The sequence below is a fragment of the Scleropages formosus genome, chromosome 12 (genome assembly GCF_900964775.1).
Source record: "Scleropages formosus chromosome 12, fSclFor1.1, whole genome shotgun sequence".
Lineage (NCBI taxonomy): Eukaryota > Metazoa > Chordata > Actinopteri > Osteoglossiformes > Osteoglossidae > Scleropages > Scleropages formosus.
The window spans coordinates 4479752-4498753 of record NC_041817.1 but is presented as its reverse complement, the minus strand read 5'-3'; the positions used below and the strand labels follow the sequence as shown (position 1 = coordinate 4498753).

At 41.1% G+C, this 19002-nt stretch overlaps 1 protein-coding gene across 1 annotated transcript in view; it reads left to right on the top strand.

The window, feature by feature from the left end:
• Nucleotides 1-2661: 2661 nt before the first annotated feature.
• Nucleotides 2662-19002, top strand: part of nos1 (nitric oxide synthase 1 (neuronal)) — a 32948-nt gene continuing 16607 nt past the window's right edge. The window contains exons 1-10 of the mRNA XM_018740541.2: nucleotides 2662-2905; nucleotides 6790-7609; nucleotides 9154-9265; nucleotides 11905-12039; nucleotides 13147-13292; nucleotides 13736-13898; nucleotides 14713-14804; nucleotides 15915-16056; nucleotides 16155-16294; nucleotides 17289-17463. Of these exons, the coding sequence (XP_018596057.1) occupies nucleotides 6918-7609; nucleotides 9154-9265; nucleotides 11905-12039; nucleotides 13147-13292; nucleotides 13736-13898; nucleotides 14713-14804; nucleotides 15915-16056; nucleotides 16155-16294; nucleotides 17289-17463 (1797 nt within the window). The 5' untranslated portion in view covers nucleotides 2662-2905; nucleotides 6790-6917. The remainder of the gene's footprint in view (nucleotides 2906-6789; nucleotides 7610-9153; nucleotides 9266-11904; nucleotides 12040-13146; nucleotides 13293-13735; nucleotides 13899-14712; nucleotides 14805-15914; nucleotides 16057-16154; nucleotides 16295-17288; nucleotides 17464-19002) is intronic.

Sequence of the window (19002 nt, the reverse complement as noted above, 5' to 3'; positions counted from 1 at the left end):
AGCGCTTAAAGTTGAAATTTAACTCAGGGAGCCAAACAATACTCTTTTATTCATTCCCTTGGTTACTAAAGAGAAAGTATCAAAAGGAACAACAGATGTAATCTTAGTACAGAGCATTAACAGTAGGCAATGCACTACAGAGCAAAGCAGGAATGATCCAGAGCTATCTGTACTCTTTATTACAGGGCAGATGGTTGCACTCAAGCAGGAAGTAATTGATATAATGACACTGGCCAGCAGTCGGCATTTAGCATTGCTCCGCGTCACTGAGAGAGCATTTTTGAGCAAAAACCACTGAGCTCTGAGTTCGTCAGTGTCTCTTCTGGAATTCTTAAAGGAACTTCAGTTTTGTTGAGTTACTGAGTTACTGTGTTATATGCTGAAAGTGTCTTACGCTGATTTTTGAACCCATTAGATGAATCTTTGAATTAGTCCTGCAATCGTGTGGTCTGTGCAACAATGATGGTAAATTCATGATGAAACCACATCATGATGGAGGTATTCTCAGATAGAGGCATGTTATATATGCAAGTAGAAATTGCTAAGGACTTCTACGGACTTCACTGTGCATACCTCTGCTTTTACACATCAGTTATGAGATTGCTACATTGTTCTTTACTGGACTGGAGTTTAGTCCACCTGACTGGGCTAAACTTTACCATTCCTTTCATCCAAAGCATCTCACACTTATGTACCTATTCAGAGAAGCCATGCTTATTGGATTAATTGAGGGTAAGTACTTTGATAAAGACTGCTGCATCACGGGAGAGATTTGAACCAGGAGTTTGCACACCATAATAGAATAGCTATTAATACTACACTATCCACTGTCCCATGTAAATTATATGTAATACATAGATGCATGTTGCTTTTTTCTCTGTAAATGAAGGGGCAATTAACTTTTCAATGAAATGAAAAGAAACACAAATACTATTAGAAGCTATATATGTATTTTTACAGTAATGTGGGATAAAAATTACTTCTATTGCCCAGATCATCCTCAAATGTGAAAGATGAAGCTCTGAATGTGATGAAGTGCAATGGATGGACTTGTATGAACAGAATGAATGTATTGCTTACAGTCTCTTCAGGGGTGTATCTTCACGAATGTGCCAAACTGCAGGTGTTTCATCACAAGTGACCTAAACTTCATGTGTACCATCATGAGTGTTCTAAAGTACTAAAGTTCCAAAGTCTAGCAAGGTACTAACCTTAAGTTGCTCCAGTAAAAACTACCTGTTGTATAAATAGTTACTTAGTTGTAGATAGCTTCCACTTTGTATTTTGCTTTGGAGAAAAGTGTCAGCTAAATGAATAAAAGTAAACTATAAGTGTTCCATCATAGGTGTTCAAGCTTACAGTGTTACATCATGAGTACTACAAATGTCCAATTTCATGGATGTTTCAGAAACATGTGTTTCACAAAGACAGTATAAGATTGAAGTTTTATGAAGTATAGGTGGTCCATCACATGTGTTCTGTTAGGCTTCAGCTAAGAACTATAAAATGCAGTGTGTTTGAAAGGCTTCTCCTCTGAAGTAGCTGCAAAGCAAAATTTTTACCTTCTGCTCTTGCACTCACTTTCGAAGACAAAAAAGAGCTTATTCACCCGCATCTTGGATTTAAGAATCAACCGTATTTTCAGTACTTCTTCAGTTCTCTGTCTCACTGTAATAAGAGGTCAGGTGATTATTTTCATCATATTAATCATACGAGTCTCATTAGTCACTGTTTCCATTAATTAGGTTTTTCCCCCTACTTTTAATATCAATCCAAAGGTGTAAACATTTCCTCTAACTTTGCCACCTTTTGTATTTGTGCTCCACTGCATCAGCCCTGTGTATTTTCTGTCTTTGTTGGAGGTTACAACTTTTAAAACTTTTTGGAATCAAACTTACCCCAAACTGACAACAGTTGTATGTTATTATCTACTTTACAAAAAGTTATATTTGTTCCAGCTTGAAAAAAAAATGTAACTATAGGAAACTTTGAAACCCCACAAAAATGGATGTTTACAATAAATTCTGCGTATTTATAAGGCAGTGAATACTTTGTGATGGTTCAGTTCTGCAAATTGTCGTATAAGATATCGTACCTCAAAACCTTGTTTTATATTAATTTATAGTCCTTTTACAACTGCATAGCAGTTTGAAACATTTACATGTCATTCGTATCCCGCATGGCGTTTAACCCCTAGTAATATTAGACCATCGTTCCCACTTCCAAAAGGAAGGAGAGTTTCAGAGAAAATATTGTGAGCTCAGTAGTTTTGTAGTCTTTTTTTGAGTCTCGAAACAAGCCTAAGTAATTTCCATTGGGACGATTTGCAAGCCTATGGCTAAGTGAAAACTTTTTATTATTTTCGCACACAGAAGAAAACAAAAAAGCGCTTTTTCGGCAATGCATGGTGTAATTATATAATACTGGATGTGCAAATGAACGCTCACCTGAAATACTCGTTCAAAAGCACAGGTTTGCGTCTCTCGAAAAACGTGACTGAACCGACTATTGGACATCACTCGAACGCCGCGTGCGTTCTTCTGCGATCTATACCTAATAGCTCCTGCTCTGGAGTAAATAAGGGAGCAGCACAGCCAATAAAGCCGCTTGGACGTCAAAAGTAACTCCTCTTGGTGATGACAGAAGTGGAGGCAGCGCACACGAGCACACAGAGCAGCACACAGGAACGCTCCGCGGAATAAATGCGGGCGCACGAGCCGGGCTGAGGTAATCGAGGTCCACCGTGCGTCCGCCCTCTTTCCTATTTATACACACTTCACATTTCTACATGTGACACTTGGAGGTTAGCGCAGCTTACGAGCCCAGCGCCATCCGAAGACATTGCGCACTGCGAAGCGTCCAACTTTTCAGTCTGCTCTAATATACACCGCTGCCACAGGTGAAGGTAAGTCTTCCCTTTCGACTGCTTTTCTCTCCGATAATATCCCGTTATAACTGATAACTTCTTCGTTCCGTGACTGTGAATGTTTTTTAAATTATTATTCTGAGATATTATCTAAGGAGTAGTCGATGCGTGGTTACGTAGATGAACTCATGGCATTCCTCCTGTTGATTCCCTAAGTCAGGAGCTCTGTATTGGCTGCGAAGGAGTCAAATAATTCCCCCCCCCCCCCCATGAAGATATCGACATTAGGCTGAAATCATCATAAATCAAAAACTTATGAACGATTAGTCCGTGATGACAATTAAAACGGTGCAATACACGATAAATTAAATATGCATGAAATTGTTTTCTCTCTCTGTATATAAGATGGAAAAATGCCGGACCGCACATTTGTTTCAAATAATCAGAGGTAAATCAGTAGACCTCTCCGTCCGATGAAACCAAGATTTCCATTATGTTCATTATTTCAGTCTAATGACTAAATGAGCATTTTGTGAATGAACACGCAGACGGTTCACGCTGCTGTGCGTAAGCTTTCCAAATTAAACCACCCCATTCCTTCACAAAATCCATATTTCATACATCGGAATCTTTCTTTAAAATCTTACACTTGAAATGGTGATAGTTTCTGGATTACTATTATCAGTGTTAAACCACTTGTCATACAAATTTGTGTTATAAAATCTATAAAAAATTATTAAAGGAGCGGTATTTTATGTAGTTACTGTTGTTTTTAAATATGGAATATTGTGAATCCATGTGGTAATAAAAAAATAGGTGTAGAGAAAGACCGTTTAAATGCGGACTCTTGTGATGTTCATACTATAGGAGCAAACGGGACGATGAAACTAAATTTTTTCGGAATATGTGAGCATCTATAAGTATAGAGAAAGTTCTTACATTACAGACCTGATCATTTTTTTGTGCTCTCGAGTTTACGTGACTTCATTCGCACAGGCTATCAATTGGTTGAAATATCAAGATAATCAGTAAACTTACTCATTACTTTTCATTTTGCTTTAAAAATAACTATATATTCAGTTACAGTTAAAGAAATTGAATGAATACAAAAATGATGAAGTAGGGTGATCATTGTATATGTTTTCAGGTACGAATTTGTTCGTATTTCTGCATTTCTTTATTTGTCTTGGAGGCTTTTAAACCTTTTACCACGAAATAAGGTATACTGCACTAATGAGTTGTTTCCAGGATTTCCGCCGCTGTGCAGCTGTCCGTGGTTCTGAAAATATATGCGTCTTTTAAATCTCATTGCGATGAAGGGTTAAGATGTCTCTACGAGTAATTTTTATCAATTATACAGGAAAACACATTTTCAAGAAAGATTCAGATCACACACACACACACACACACACACACACTTTCTGAACCGCTTGTCCCATTCGGGGTCACAGGGAACCGGAGCCTACCCGGCAACACAGGGCGTAAGGCTGGAGGGGGAGGGGACACACCCAGGACGGGACGCCAGTCCGTCGCAAGGCACCCCAAGCGGGACTCGAACCCCAGACCCACCGGAGAGCAGGACCCGGTCCAACCCACTGCACCACCGCACCCCCTAATAGATTTAGATGAGGGAGTGCTAATTTCGAGTCAAACGTGCAACCTCTTCTCTTACTGTGACATCTTGTTACACTTGTTTTGTTGTTGTAATAGTGTAAACACAATCATGTAACACAGGCATTGGGCAGTGTCACACCGGGATCGAAGAATATTAGAAAGAAACTATTACTATTCCTACTGCACACCGTTAATTTGCATGTAAAGTCAACACTTTCAAGTAAATTCCAATGAATGCAGTTGTACAGTGTACAAATCCAGGATCCTGAGCATGTCTGCCTCAAATGATTCTTCTCTTGTTCAACCTCAGAACACAGAAGTAACCTCACTAATGGTGGCATAGTGGCTAAGTTTAACACCTTGCCATCCAAAGGTCCCAGGTTTAAACCCTTCTTTCTGCCATTGCATTTTAGATCAAGAAACTTAGCGAGAACTGTTCCAGAAAAAAAAATGACCCAGTTGTGTTAATGGGTAAATAATTATAAGCATCACAGTCTACCTAACAATATTAGTCATCTTAGACAAAGCTGGCAGCTAAATGAATGTAACTGAGTCTTTCAGTCATTCACACTGACTTATTATCACACTTTTGAAAAGTCTTGCAGCCTTGACTTCTCTTTTTTACAAAGACATCATAACTGGATTTGTCTGTTTAACAACATAAACTATGGTATGCAAAATAGGCATCACATAAGGCAACATTCTGATTAAAAATCATATCTATTACACTCGATTGTGATCTGATAGTGGAGCTCTGATCCATTTAACGTAGTGTCTGTGTTTATCAGAGCCTGCTTCTTGCGAGGTGCTCTTAGTTGCCCAGTCCTTGTCAACACAGTTTGTGCCTTTTTATAACTTGGATTTCGTCAGCATTATGCAAGCTTTGTTGCAGAGAGCCATATGTGTCTGTGACTGCCAGAAGTGACAAGAATCACTTGAGGAAAACGAGAAGCACATTACTGGCATGTGAAAATCACTGATGGTAGTGTTTGTTTCTTTTTCAAACAGTGCTGTAAATAATTTAAATACAGTGTAAAACATACATGTTGACGTATATATTGTTTAAAGTTTCTCTCTTGACAACAGTTTTCCTGCTCCAGCTGTTTCCATATCACCATTGCAGGAAACAAATTGTTGATGCTCTGCTGTTTCCATCTCAGTTTCAATTTCTCTTACAATCTGCTCTGAGTGGCAGAGTCATTAACCAAAGTGTACACTAATTTGGAGAGACCATCAATGGTTAATAATTTCTTAACCTTTTCAACATTTCCAATAAAGTCAAATGAGGAAATTTGGATATTATGCAAATGATATGCGTGATGCAAATATTACCTTAATAATAACACAGCTGTAGTGCTTGTAGTGGTAGCAGGTAACATAGTAGATACAACCACTGCTTTGCTATTGAGTCCCGTTTCCTGCTGTAGTACCCTTTAGCACTAAGTACCTTACCCTGAATTGCTCCAGTAAAGAAATGAACAGCTGAATATATGGTTAGAACACCGTAAGTAACAAAGTTCTGTACTACTTTGCTGAAAAATATCAGATTAATAAACTAAAATGTTATTCAGGCCTCACTATTCTTTGTGGAATTAACCATTTTAATAGTATTTACAAATTGGCACCATGTAGACAGGTGAAAATCTTTCTAAAAGATGAAGAAAATTTTGTATTGTCAATTTGTATGCTAAGCAGTGTTTTCTGTTTAGTCAAAAGTTTTCTGTTTAGTCAAAAGATGAAACCTGGATGATATGCAAATACATGTGCATGGGGTAATGTGAAATTATAACGAGTGTTACCTTGTCAGAAGGTGAGCTGTGTTGTGAGGTGAGTTTCAGGATTACCATGTAGAAAAATGTGTTCTGCAGTAAGGAAGCATCAGTTTAATTTCATATTGGACTGTGTAGTGTTTGCTTTTCTCTCTGTATTAAATTACTTTGTGCTTGAACATTGTTATCATATTATCTCAGATTTTTTGGCATATATTTACATATTCAACCCTTATTTGCAGTAATGAACATACATTTCTTTAAAAGGAAGTATAATATTTGAACAAGCAAAACATTTTTTATGCAAAAATAAGATGTGAATATTTAATTTACATTTGATTATAGTTGCTTTCAAAAATGCAATGAAGTTGATGATTGAGTGTTTGTAGAACTGTAAGTCAAATCAGCTAATAACTGAACAATGTTGCAGTTATATTCATGAGTCTTGGCTAAATCTGAATTCATATGGCTGTTGACCATAATAGTCTGGATCGCCAGTGTGCCTGCCTCTAGTAATTATTCTTTCTCATTTAATCTCAGGGATTCTCCATGTAAAAAAGTTGTGAGAGAGACCAACATGTGAGAAATTGGCCTCTCAGCCAATCACAGAACAAAAGTTGACTTCTTTCAATCACAGTCCTGACACGTCTAGCTTCCTGAACATCACAATGCAGGAGTCCGAGCCCAGCGTCTATCAGCTGCAGCCCAACATCATCTCCGTGCGGCTCTTTAAGAGGAGAGTTGGGGGCCTGGGCTTCCTGGTGAAGCAGAGGTCTTGCAAACCACCTGTTATTGTGTCAGACCTCATTAGGGGTGGAGCAGCTGAGGAATGCGGCCTGGTGCAGGTCGGGGATATTGTCCTGGCGGTCAACAACAAACCACTGGTGGACATGAGCTATGAGCGAGCACTGGAGACCCTGAAGAACCTCTCCCCGGAAAGCTATGTTGTCCTCATCCTCAGGGGGCCGGAGGGCTTCACCACCCACCTGGAAACCACTTTCTCCGGGGATGGTAGGCAGAAGACGGTAAGGGTCACCAGGCCACTCTTCCCTGCCTTCAAGTCCTTTGACGGCTCACCACAGGAGTTGCAAAGTGGCAAAGATCAGCTGCGGGCCATTGAGAACCTTTCCCCAGCCCGAGAGCAAAGCTCGCTTATCCAGATCAACAGTGTGGTTTCGTCACTCATAGCACCCGGAGACTCCACTGACTGCCATGCCCTTGTCAATGGCTTGGAGGAGAACAAGGACCTGTTGAAGGAGATTGAGCCAGTGCTGAAGCAGCTGAAAAACAGCAAGAGGGAGATCAATGGAGAAGGGCAAAGGACAGTGGAGAGGAGAGATGCAGAAGTTCAGGTGGACAGGTAAAAAAAAATCTGTTTGAAATAATGCTTGTTTTAGAAAACTGATCTAATGAGACAGATTGTGAAAATGTTGTATTGTGACAGAAATTTAAATGTAAATTATGTAAATGCAACTGAGATTTAAAATTAAACTAGAGCTCTGCTGAACAAGGAATGGAGGAATGATCACTTTGATATGTGTTAATTGAAAGAGTTTCAAAGGACTGGCCATCTACCAATGTTTTCAGTCACTGAGTTAAGTTAAAGGCTGGTATATTCTTTTTTCAACCAAGAAAAGAGTCAGTTACCTTTAAAATTAAGTTAATTATCATCATAGTTTCATTTATATTTACATTTATCTATTTAGCAGATGCTTTTCTCCAAAGCGACTTCTAATGGATACTATGTTCAAATATCTGGGCTTAAAATGGACGTCTCTTTGTGAGTGCGGTTTTTTTCTCTTTTTGAAAGCTGATAACCCTATCATTTAAGATGAATATTTGATTACCAAGTTATATGCACTGGTGATGGGAATCTGGTTTTTGTTTATTTATAGCAAGATTAGTGCAACAAAACCACTCAGCTAACCATTATCTTCCACAAAGCACATTCTTTAAAGTGACTCTTTATATCCTATCAAAGGATGCACATAGGTTCTTTTTTTCACCTAGTACCAAGCTCCAATCAGATAACATGGAGGTAAAATAATAATCTGATAAGTGGAGTGCATGAACAAATAGGCTTTCAAAAAGCAATGCCTATTCAGACAGCAAGAGACAAAAAACAAGCATTTTTAGAAGGACTAACAATTTGTTAGTGTGGTGTGTTTCTGAAAAGGGTTCCCTAATCTCACTGTTGAAATGATTTGCAAATATGGATTCAGATGTTGCTTTTGCCTCTGATGAATGTGTGCATCAAGTATGCTTCTTGTGCTTCATTTGGAAACAGAATGTGTCCGTAACTGTAAGCTGGGCCACTGGGATTTCAAGGCACAGTATTTGCACATTTTGAATAAACAAGAGACGGGCCATCAATACAGTGCCGTGTTTGCGCATCACTAGACGAAAAAACATTGTGTTTTGAACCACGGCATGTAAATCACTTACAGTGCATGAGAACTACTTCCCAAAGATCTGGGTGAATGCGTACCAAGATGTAAAATCATCTAAAATGGGTTGTCTTATGAGGGGGAAAAAAAAACTATGTGTGGGTGTTTGAAGTGGAAGATAACAAACCCAACATCACACTCTGCTGAATTTGTTGTTTGTGTTCCCAACTAACAATGCCCATCTTCTTAAGACTGCACTGAAGATTCCTGCCCCCACACATACAGATCTTGGTGTACAGCTCTGTCAGAAGACTGACATGTCTGTGGCAGTTGTGAGGCCCACATCAGACTTCCTGTCAGAGTGCCATTTGATCGACGAGGGCCCAATGTCACGCATCCCCTGTTTCAACCAATGACTTCCTCCACTGATTTGGCCCAGAATACCACATTCTCATAAGGACCACCAAGGGGTTCTGCAAGGGATTTCCACTAATGTGAGTGTGTTGATGTCTTTCAGGGGTCCCATTGTTGGAAATGGGCTAGCTTTGGACACAGACAAGGTGCTCAGTGACCTGTGGAAGAAGGACATGCCCACAGTGCTCAACAACCCTTACTCTGAGGGCGAGAAGGTAGCCGCTGCTGTAGCATGTTTGAGTGTACTTGTGTAGAGCATGTGCATATGCAAGGCTGCAGTAGGTTTTTAAAGAGGAGCATATCTGTGTCCAATCATTTTTGTGCTTTTATTACTGCTCCACAGTCTCCCTACACACACACACACACACACACACACACACACACACACACACACACACACACACACACTCACACTCACCTTAAGCTACATCACTTGAGTTGCACCCCCCTGACAGTTTTATGCTGGAGTGTGAGATCAGGCTCAAATGGGTTGTGATCAGAGCTGGCTGTCATTCAAATGGAAAACTGGGATTGTCATAGTCATTACCTGCCCTTAACCCCTCCCCCAAGCTACTGCCAACTTGCTATTCTAAATGCCTTGAATGCAGCCAGATGAGGGGGGAGGGAAAGGGTCCAGGAAGATGGATGAATGGGGCTCGCAGCTGTGGTTATGCCATTGTGTGTCTTGTTCCTCATCTCTTTCAATTTATTAAGAGCTTAACACTCGGGGATATGTTAAGATTCAGCACAGTGAAACAGAAAGTGATTTGCATTGACTGAAAAAGCGGCTGGAAAGAATCCACACCTCTGTCTGCTGAAGTCACACTTTCCATTTGGGTGTCAGTGATGGTTTTCGTAGGTGTAACCTAACTAAAGGAAATGCAGGAATACAATATAATACGGAATGCCACATTGGCAGCAGTGAGGCTAGGGAGCAGGTAGCATAGTTCTTTGAGTCCCTGGACTAAGAGGTCCCATGTCTGAATGACACCTCCTGCTTAAGCAGGTTACCTCGGGCAAGGCACTTGCTCCAAATTGCTCCAGTAAAATTTTCCTAGCTGAACAAATGCCTAAATTTGAAAGAAACTGAAAATTCTAAAAATCTTTGGAGAAAATTGATGGCTAAATTAATAAATTTAAATATAAATATGGCATTGATGGTTGCCAGGTCAACTTTTAGTATAGATTTTGCTGTGATATTCTTGACAGGACCAGACCTGAAATAGTTAATAAAAAATATTCCAGCTATATTAATTGGTAAATGTTTGAGCTTTTGAGGAACAAAAAATAAATGACAATACAAATGTAATGAGTCAAAAATATGGAGGAGCCCAGATTGACTAGGAATCATTCCCCACTGACAATCCAAAAACAGGCCTGACAAGTATAAAAAGCTGAATCAGCATATCAGAATGGAGGCATCTCTGTGCAGCCCTGCAGCTCCATCAGGATGGTTCAAATCGCAGGACCTAGGCTCCACAGATGAGTGTAGCACTTCCCTCTGGACTGATGCATGCATTGGGTCATACGTCTTGCCTGCCCTCTCAAAGGCTGAGCAACGTCAGCCCATATTTCAATCCAAACCCAGCAGTGCTGATGCCCCTTGTTTTATTCTCTTGTATAGCCACTGCATACTTGTTTATTTGCTTCAGTCCAAAATAGCTGGTGATGTGCTCTGAGCTGTCATTCACAAATGAGAAGTTTTACAAGTAATTACTGATTTTGCCTTAAAAAAACAAAAAAAAAGGTGATGGATGCACCTTATATCCTTTCCAGTGAATTTATGTGTCATTCCATCAAACAATGGGTTGTTTCCCTCACTTTACAGATTTACACTGCTGTGTAACGTGCCATCTGAAGCGGTGGCTTGGATTCAGCTGAGAGATATAGGAGACACCTTAGCTGGCAGAGGCATCACAAACAGCTGCCACTGTACTGATGACAGCTATGCCTTTACTGCTTCCTGGGAAAGCACATGCACAGACAGAAGTCAGCTTCTACTGTATCATGGAGATCAAACCCAAATCTTTTCTCTCTCCCCAACTTCAGACCAAACTATTCATGCAGTTCCTACTATTCACCTTTCTTTTTTGCTGAGGCCTTATTTAAAGTCAGTTACTAGTGACTGATTTATGGAAGGAGGGTTTATCTTCTGCATCCTTGCCCCAGCAGTAGCCATGCTACCCCTGCACACCAAGTTCTGCAGCACTTGCACTCGCCATGTTAACTAGTAGCAGGACATCAGATCCGTTTGTACAGATTTTTTCTTTTCTCTGACATGAATAGGGACTGTCAATAAACTTTAACTGACTGCCTCATCTGCATTCATATTCTTCTGGAAAGTGCGGAGCCATTTGGGATAACTGCACTTGGTTGATGACAGATGTAATAGGAAGGTGGGAGGGCAAGAATTGATTTCCTTTTGATCCACAGGTCTAGTTTTCAAAGAGGAGCACACATATAATCTTTTGTAAAGACAATTTACTGCAAGAATAAATTACTAATACTTGGTCAATATCAGTGCACAGTAAACCCACAATTAGTGTCAAAATATGTTCATTACCATTCAGTGCTGCCTTTGACTTTTTACTGAGAATGTGGGGTGAATTTTCCACATTGTGTTGATGATTTTGCATCATGATGTTTAAAGGAGTAGGAATTCTTTGTGTTTCCAGTAGAGAATGTGATTATTTGTTTTAATTAGACAAGTGAATCTGTTCCACATAACTTTTATATTTTCAAATTTGTTTAGTTTTTTTTTTTGTTAATAATTTTCTGTTCTAGTCTCTTCCAGTGTCATACAAGCTGTGCTTCCCTAAACGGTTGTGTTACCTTTGACTGTTTGCTCCTCTAGCAGTCCCAAGGCAGAATGTCCCCGACTAAAACTATACAGAATGGCAGCCCATCCAAGTGCCCCCGCTTTATGAAAGTGAAGAACTGGGAGACTGGAACAGTGTACAATGACACGCTGCATCTGAAATCCAGCAAGGTACTCCTGTGCCTCCTCTTTTTGAGATTGAACAGTTTCTCCATCCATCCATCCATCCATCCATCCAGTTAGAGAAGCATTCATCCAGTGCCAATCCCTGGAAGCATAGGACATAAGCCATGTCCATTGCAGAAACTGTATAGCCATTTTGTTACAGTAGAAATCAAATACAAATGTGGCTTCAGTGAACCTCCAAAAAACTCACACACAAACGTATGAAATTATAAACCTTAAAAATTATTAAATATCAGAAACCCCATTTATGGTCAATGACCCATTCATTTGCTGGGTGTTTGCCTGGCTCAGAATACCCAGTGCCATACGGTGAACAAACTTTTGGTCTATTTTTAAAAACAAAGTCTGTGTGCATTCGTTGCCTAAGGAAAATCTACGGTTTATACTCAATTGGAGAAGGTGGGGGGTCCGTGCTGTTAAACAGGTTAGGACTTTCAGTGGGTGGCCCCTGAAGACAAAGTGGCCCAATTTGGCTGAGCTATTTTTGAATGTCCGTCTCAGTCTCGCAACCATTTGTTCCAAATCTAGTAGCTACGTCAGCAGCTACCAAAAGTGACAGTGTACTTCAGATCTAATCGTATTACGCTGGCTATATGAAGTTGCTCTTGGCAATGACTCTCATTTTCCTCTCTATTCGTCCAGGCTGATTGTAGGGCCTTCTTTCCTGACTCAGTGAAGATGGCAGTTTACTTATTCATTACCACTTCTCCCCATCTAATGAACACACAATGGGGAACGAGGTGGATGTTAACACATTTTGGTCAATTTTTTTTGGTAAAGTGATCTCTTTCTCTAAAAAGAATTGACGCAAGGCAGAGCAAAGATTCCCCATCCAAGAGACTGAAACTCAATCTGAGTAAATAAAAATATAAAAAACACTGTATGTTTATTCAAGTTATTTAGCGTGTCCTTTTGTCCAAAGTGATGTAGTCCTACAGTTATCGCCATTAAGTATTTTGAGCATGTTTATTAAAAATCAAGGCAGTTGTTTTAAACAATACTTTGTTCAGAAATGAGAGTGTCTGAGTTAAGAGATAATATTTTGACCCATGTTTCCATCTTATATGTAGTGTATCACTGGTAACTTCCCAGGTACCTATCTGCACTGAGCGTGTGTGTATAGGCTCCATCATGACACCCAGTCAGCAGAACAGGAAACCAGATGAGGTCCGAAACAAAGAAGATCTGCTTCCCCTGGCAACAGATTTCATTGACCAGTACTACACCTCCATAAAAAGGCAAGTGTAGTGTTACAAAAGGAGACCAGAGGAAACTCAATGAAAACTGATGAAAGCTCATAGGGGGTAACATCGTGGCAAAGTGGGTAGCATTTAGCACCATGACACTTTCCTACCTGGGTTGTTTGCTTTTTTCCTGTTTTCAAGTGAATTTGCTGCAGTTGCCTCAATCCCACAGTCCAAAGACAAGAATGTTAGGTCAGGCTGAATTTCCAATGGTGTGTATGTGTGTGTCATTGGGTGAGCTGGCATCCTACCTAATGCTGGTTCCTTTGCTACATTTCAGGGTTAGACCCCATAGTCTAAACTGGACACATATGTTCTTGATAGATATGTATGACAAATTCATCTGTGGTGAGCAGTTTATGTAGGTTTGTGGCCTGGATTTGGTGTCTAAGGGTCCTGCTTTACTTCACTCTGAGCGCTCTGCTTGTGTTGAACAGATTTGGCTCCAAGGCCCATGTGGACAGGTTGGAGGAGGTGAAGAAAGAGATTGAGGCATCAGGAACTTACCAGCTGAAGGACACAGAACTCATCTACGGGGCCAAGCATGCCTGGAGGAATGCTGCTCGCTGTGTGGGGCGCATTCAGTGGTCCAAGCTGCAGGTGAGACAAAAACTGCCCCCCTGTCAAAAATCCATATTAGATCTTATGGAGTCTAATTACAGAACATTGCTTTACACTTTATTATTGTTATTAAGCACACACACACACACACATTTTCAGAACCGCTTGTCCCATATGGGGTCACGGGGAACCGGAGCCTACCCGGCAACACAGGGCGTAAGGCTGGAGGGGGAGGGGACACACCCAGGACGGGACGCCAGTCCGTCGCAAGGCACCCCAAGCGGGACTCAAACTCCAGACCCACTGGAGAGCAGGACTGCGGTCTAACCCACTGCGCCACCACACCCCTTTTGTTATTAAGCATTTTCTGAAATTTAATGAAAATCAAGATATTATCCTCAACATACTGGGCAGGAAAAACACTGTATGCAGTTGTAACAAGAAGCGCCGACACAAACACATGGGTTGCTAGAGAGCGGGGGTTTATTCAACAGAGGGAGGACCAGCAGACAAAGGGACAGGGGGAAAAGGAGGCACAGGGAACTGGTGTCTTGTGGGGGTGCTCAGGATGAGGGGCTGTGATCGGGTTCGGGGTTGTGGGCGTGCTCGTGCCTCGGGGTCGTCGCCAGCATCAGCTCCTCACTTGCTCGCTCCTGTCACTGCTCAAACTGGGGTAAGAAATAGAGGCCTTGATCAGGTTCAGCTGCTGTTGTTCTGCCCTTGACCACCCCCCCTTCGGACCACACCAGCATGCTACACCCGTTTTAGTCCATTCTATTTGATGTTTCTTCCTGTTTTATGAAACTATGTCTGAGTTGTATTTGCATAATGACATGGCAATGATGACATTCAGGTATTTGATGCAAGGGACTGCACCACTGCACATGGGATGTTCAATTACATCTGCAACCACATCAAGTATGCCACCAACAAAGGAAATCTCAGGTAAGCTTAGGGACCAATGTTCTCACCCTCACCTTGCTTTGGGCAAAGTCATCCTCACATCTTCCATTCACCTGTCATCTCATCTCCACCCAGTCCCCCCTTTTCCAGTTTGTTTCAATTAACATGCCTCCGCTGATCTGCCTCGTAGGGCTTAATTATACACGACAACTGCTCGGTGGTGCTATTTGATTAATTCCTGCCGATTTCCCAAAGACTGCTGCTTGGCACCGTTGGTGGGAATGGGGGCAGGGGAAAGAAGGTGCCTCTCATCTTGATGATGGTGTACAGCATCATCTCATAGTGATGAAACAGGAAAGCGGGGGCTGAGAAGATTGCATTTGTGCAACAACAGGGGGTTGAGTTGGCAAGGGATGCAGTCGTCCAAGCAATCTCTTGTGTCTTCTTGGTTTGGATCAGTCCATGCTTGGCAAAATGTAGCTGCTGTATATTCTTTCAACTGGCCAGCAGTACAGAATGCATAACCAGATGCTTACATTAAGAGGGATTGAAAGACTATTATCTCACTAGATTGGCATTGTCCACATACATATTACACTCTTGCAGTGTTATCATAACTTGTGTATTTTTGTAAGCTGGCATTTCAGTTGCCCATGGATGATGACGGATCTGCTCCTCCCACACACAGATTTAAAAAAGAAAAAAGAAAACAGCCACACGGTCACTTTTTACATTGCACATGTTTATGATGTACAGTTTGATCCACAAGGTGACATGACTTGAATGTCATCATCATGGACTTTGTTGGCACTATTTCATTGTACAACTGAGGTGCAAAAATAGAATTACTGCCCTGCCTTAATAAGGGTTGCTCAGTAAGCTAAGATGTGAGAACCCAGCGAATTGTTTTCTTCTATGACTTACTGCTTTTTTTTGTTTTCTATGACCAACTGCAATTTCTAATGTACTTATATAAGGCACTGTCTACACAAAAGAGAAGACATGATTGCCTTGCTTTTTCTCACCTACTCCAGTTAAATGCCCAGAATGAACATGAATGAAAAAGTTCTGTTCCTCGGTGCTCTGCATGCCCATGTAAACCTTTCATTATAATGCCATGCTTTCCTGTAACAGTTTCCGCTCTGTTTGTAGGTCTGCCATTACCATATTTCCACAGAGGACAGATGGCAAGCACGATTTCCGGGTGTGGAACAGCCAGTTGATTCGGTATGCAGGCTACAAGCAGCCTGATGGGTCTATTCTGGGGGACCCAGCCTCTGTAGAATTGACAGAGGTAAGCTGTGTGCCTCTGTTTCTGACTAAAATAACACCATTAATGTAAATGCCATGCCCTTCTGCCCAAATTGCTTGAGCGTATTTCTTTCTGTACAGATTTGTATACAGCAGGGCTGGAAGCCACCGAAAGGGCGTTTCGATGTCCTTCCCCTCCTCCTGCAGGCCAACGGCAATGACCCAGAGCTCTTTGAGATTCCCAGTGATCTGATCCTGGAGGTGCCAATCACACACCCCAAGTAAGTGTAAAGACAGAAGGGGAAAGGTGTCTCCTGTAGCGGCTATTCTGGGGCCTGGCAGGTCGTGCAACCAACTGTGACCTGCCATGTCAAGCAAGGTCAGAGTATGAAGAAGTCAGTCCAATGAGCACAAAAGAAATACACCCCTCCCCAATGTCGACAACCTCTCCTCATCGCAATGGGAACAGTTCATACTGCCAGGCTCCTTTTTGGCTGCTTTCCAAACAACGACATCCATAGGGCTCTACTGTTTCTGTTGGCCTGGCACTACCATGTGGATGGTTAACATTTTTTCTGGATATGGGATTCTTGGTTGTATCTGCTACTGTGGCAACAGAGCCGTGCAGATCCATGTAATAGATGCTCAGAAACTGTAGTGCACCGAGCAGATGGAATCCAGGCCAAAAATCTTAGCATCTCAAACCATTGCAGATGTCTGGGTGGTTAACAGACATGTTTTGACGGGAGCTGTTTGCATTTTTGTGAGTTTTAGACATTCAGATTTTTGGTGTTTTGTAAGTATTGCTCTAAAGCAAGATCCAATGCATTTATGATATCATGTGAAAATTTGTGGATATATGTGCTTGAGTTGTTGCAACAATGTTAACTCTTTGCCAAACTTGCATAGCAAGTCAAATGAAACACTGCCCAGAATAGTCATGCAAAAAACATAAACAAAATGCATCTGTGTCCATAAAATTTGCCACAAGAGACCTAAAATAATTTTATGGGTGTTGTGATATAGTATGCAGATGTAGACTGCTTTTTCTTTGTCATTGCAGTTAATTAATTCTTGTTTCACATACAGCAATAAATTAATTCTAAAAAATGTATTCCAAGTGGTTTATACTGTTGATAGTTTTATATTTAACCAGTCAAGAGAAGGATATTACATTGACGGCATCCAGCTGCCATGTTTGAGAGTATAACAGCATTTTTTATTCCGGGAATAAGCAATGTCTCTGTGCTTTTATGTAACTGTGTTCGGTTACAGGTTTGAGTGGTTTAAGGACCTAAATCTGAAGTGGTACGGACTGCCTGCTGTGTCCAGCATGCTGCTGGAGATTGGGGGCCTGGAGTTTACAGCCTGCCCATTCAGCGGTTGGTACATGGGCACGGAAATCGGTGTGCGTGACTTCTGTGATGCCTCGCGTTACAACATCATGGAGGTATAGTGGAAACCAGCCCAGCTGATGGATTTTGCTGCAGTTGTTTCCGTTTTCATTGCTGTCTAGCATCTCACAAAATCTCTCTGCTGCTGATGACATTTTCAAACAGCCTGTACAACAGGAGACCTTTGATTGCACTTGGAAAGAAAAAGCATTCAGTATCAAACCCATAATTGGTTGATGGAGCTGTGCGTTATTGCTTCATTCCTAGAACACTTTATATTTGTTAAGAAGCCATGCATGATGGCTCATCACCAAAGGACTATTCTGAGTTTATGTAGTAATTATTTTCAGAAGATAGCTACATATAGTGTCTTGAAAGCTTTACTTATAATGGGGTAAAGACTGTTTTATCTGAGGTAACTGTCTGTCTTAATGCAGAGATCTGATGATCTAATTATAGGTCTTCACTGTACTTTTATTCAGTAATTTGCATGTAGATTGCAAAAAAGAGGTGTTGTGTCAGGGTACTGTAGACCTCCATCTCTCATGCAGCCATATCAGCGTAGCCGTTATCCAGTGAAGTGTGTGGTTATGCATCCATTAATCTGCATTTTTATGGGTATTTTCTGAAGGCAGCTGACTTGTTGCCAAGCAAAATCACATCACAAAAAGGTCTTAATTTGACAAGATCTACATGATCTCGTGCACTATAAATCACACAGTCATCCAGAAAGCCTTGGACACAATGACACCCTGTGTTAGAATACACAGTCACAAAGAATACAACCAGCCCTCATATGATGGAGTCCTGTACAACAAAAGCTCACTGCAATACATTTATTCATTTAATTGTAAGTGACTTATAATATTAAAGTACTTCAAAGTATTTACCTATTCATACAGCTGGGATATTTCACTGGAGCAATTTAGGATGAGTATCTTGCTGAAGGGGACTACAGCAGTAGGTGAGATTTAAACCAGCAACATTCAGACTGAAAGGCTGCAGCACTAATCACTATGCTACCAGCTCTAAAAAGAATGCAATAGCTTCTGATAATCTTTAAATAATTATTAAATACTTAAATACTTATGAATCATTGCCTCATCTGGGTTCATTTCAATTCCACAATGGATGGAAAAAAAAGTTGATATAAGAACACAACTGATATTTGTACTCATGTTACACACACTGAAGCTGCTTGTCCTGAGCGGGGTCACAGGAAGCCAGAGCCTAACCCGGCAATGCAGAGCACAGGGATGGAGGGGACGCACCCAGGACAAGACACCAGTCCGGTCACAAGACACCCCAAGCAGGACTTGTACCCCAGACCCACCCAAGAGCAGGCTTTGGCCAAACCCACTGTGCCACTGCACCACCATATTGCTATCCTCCCCTCCACTCATGTTACTTCAGGAATTAAAAGGATTTATTTGGCCTGAGGGCAAAGAAGTTACTAACTGAATTAGTAAAAATTACTGATAGACAGCCAGTTCTCCACATTACGTTATTTTATTCTGTAGTTTTCCAGAAAACAAGTCATACTGCAAGCAGAGTACTTAGTGCACTGCTTTTAGGGCTGTGATAATAACTGGTAT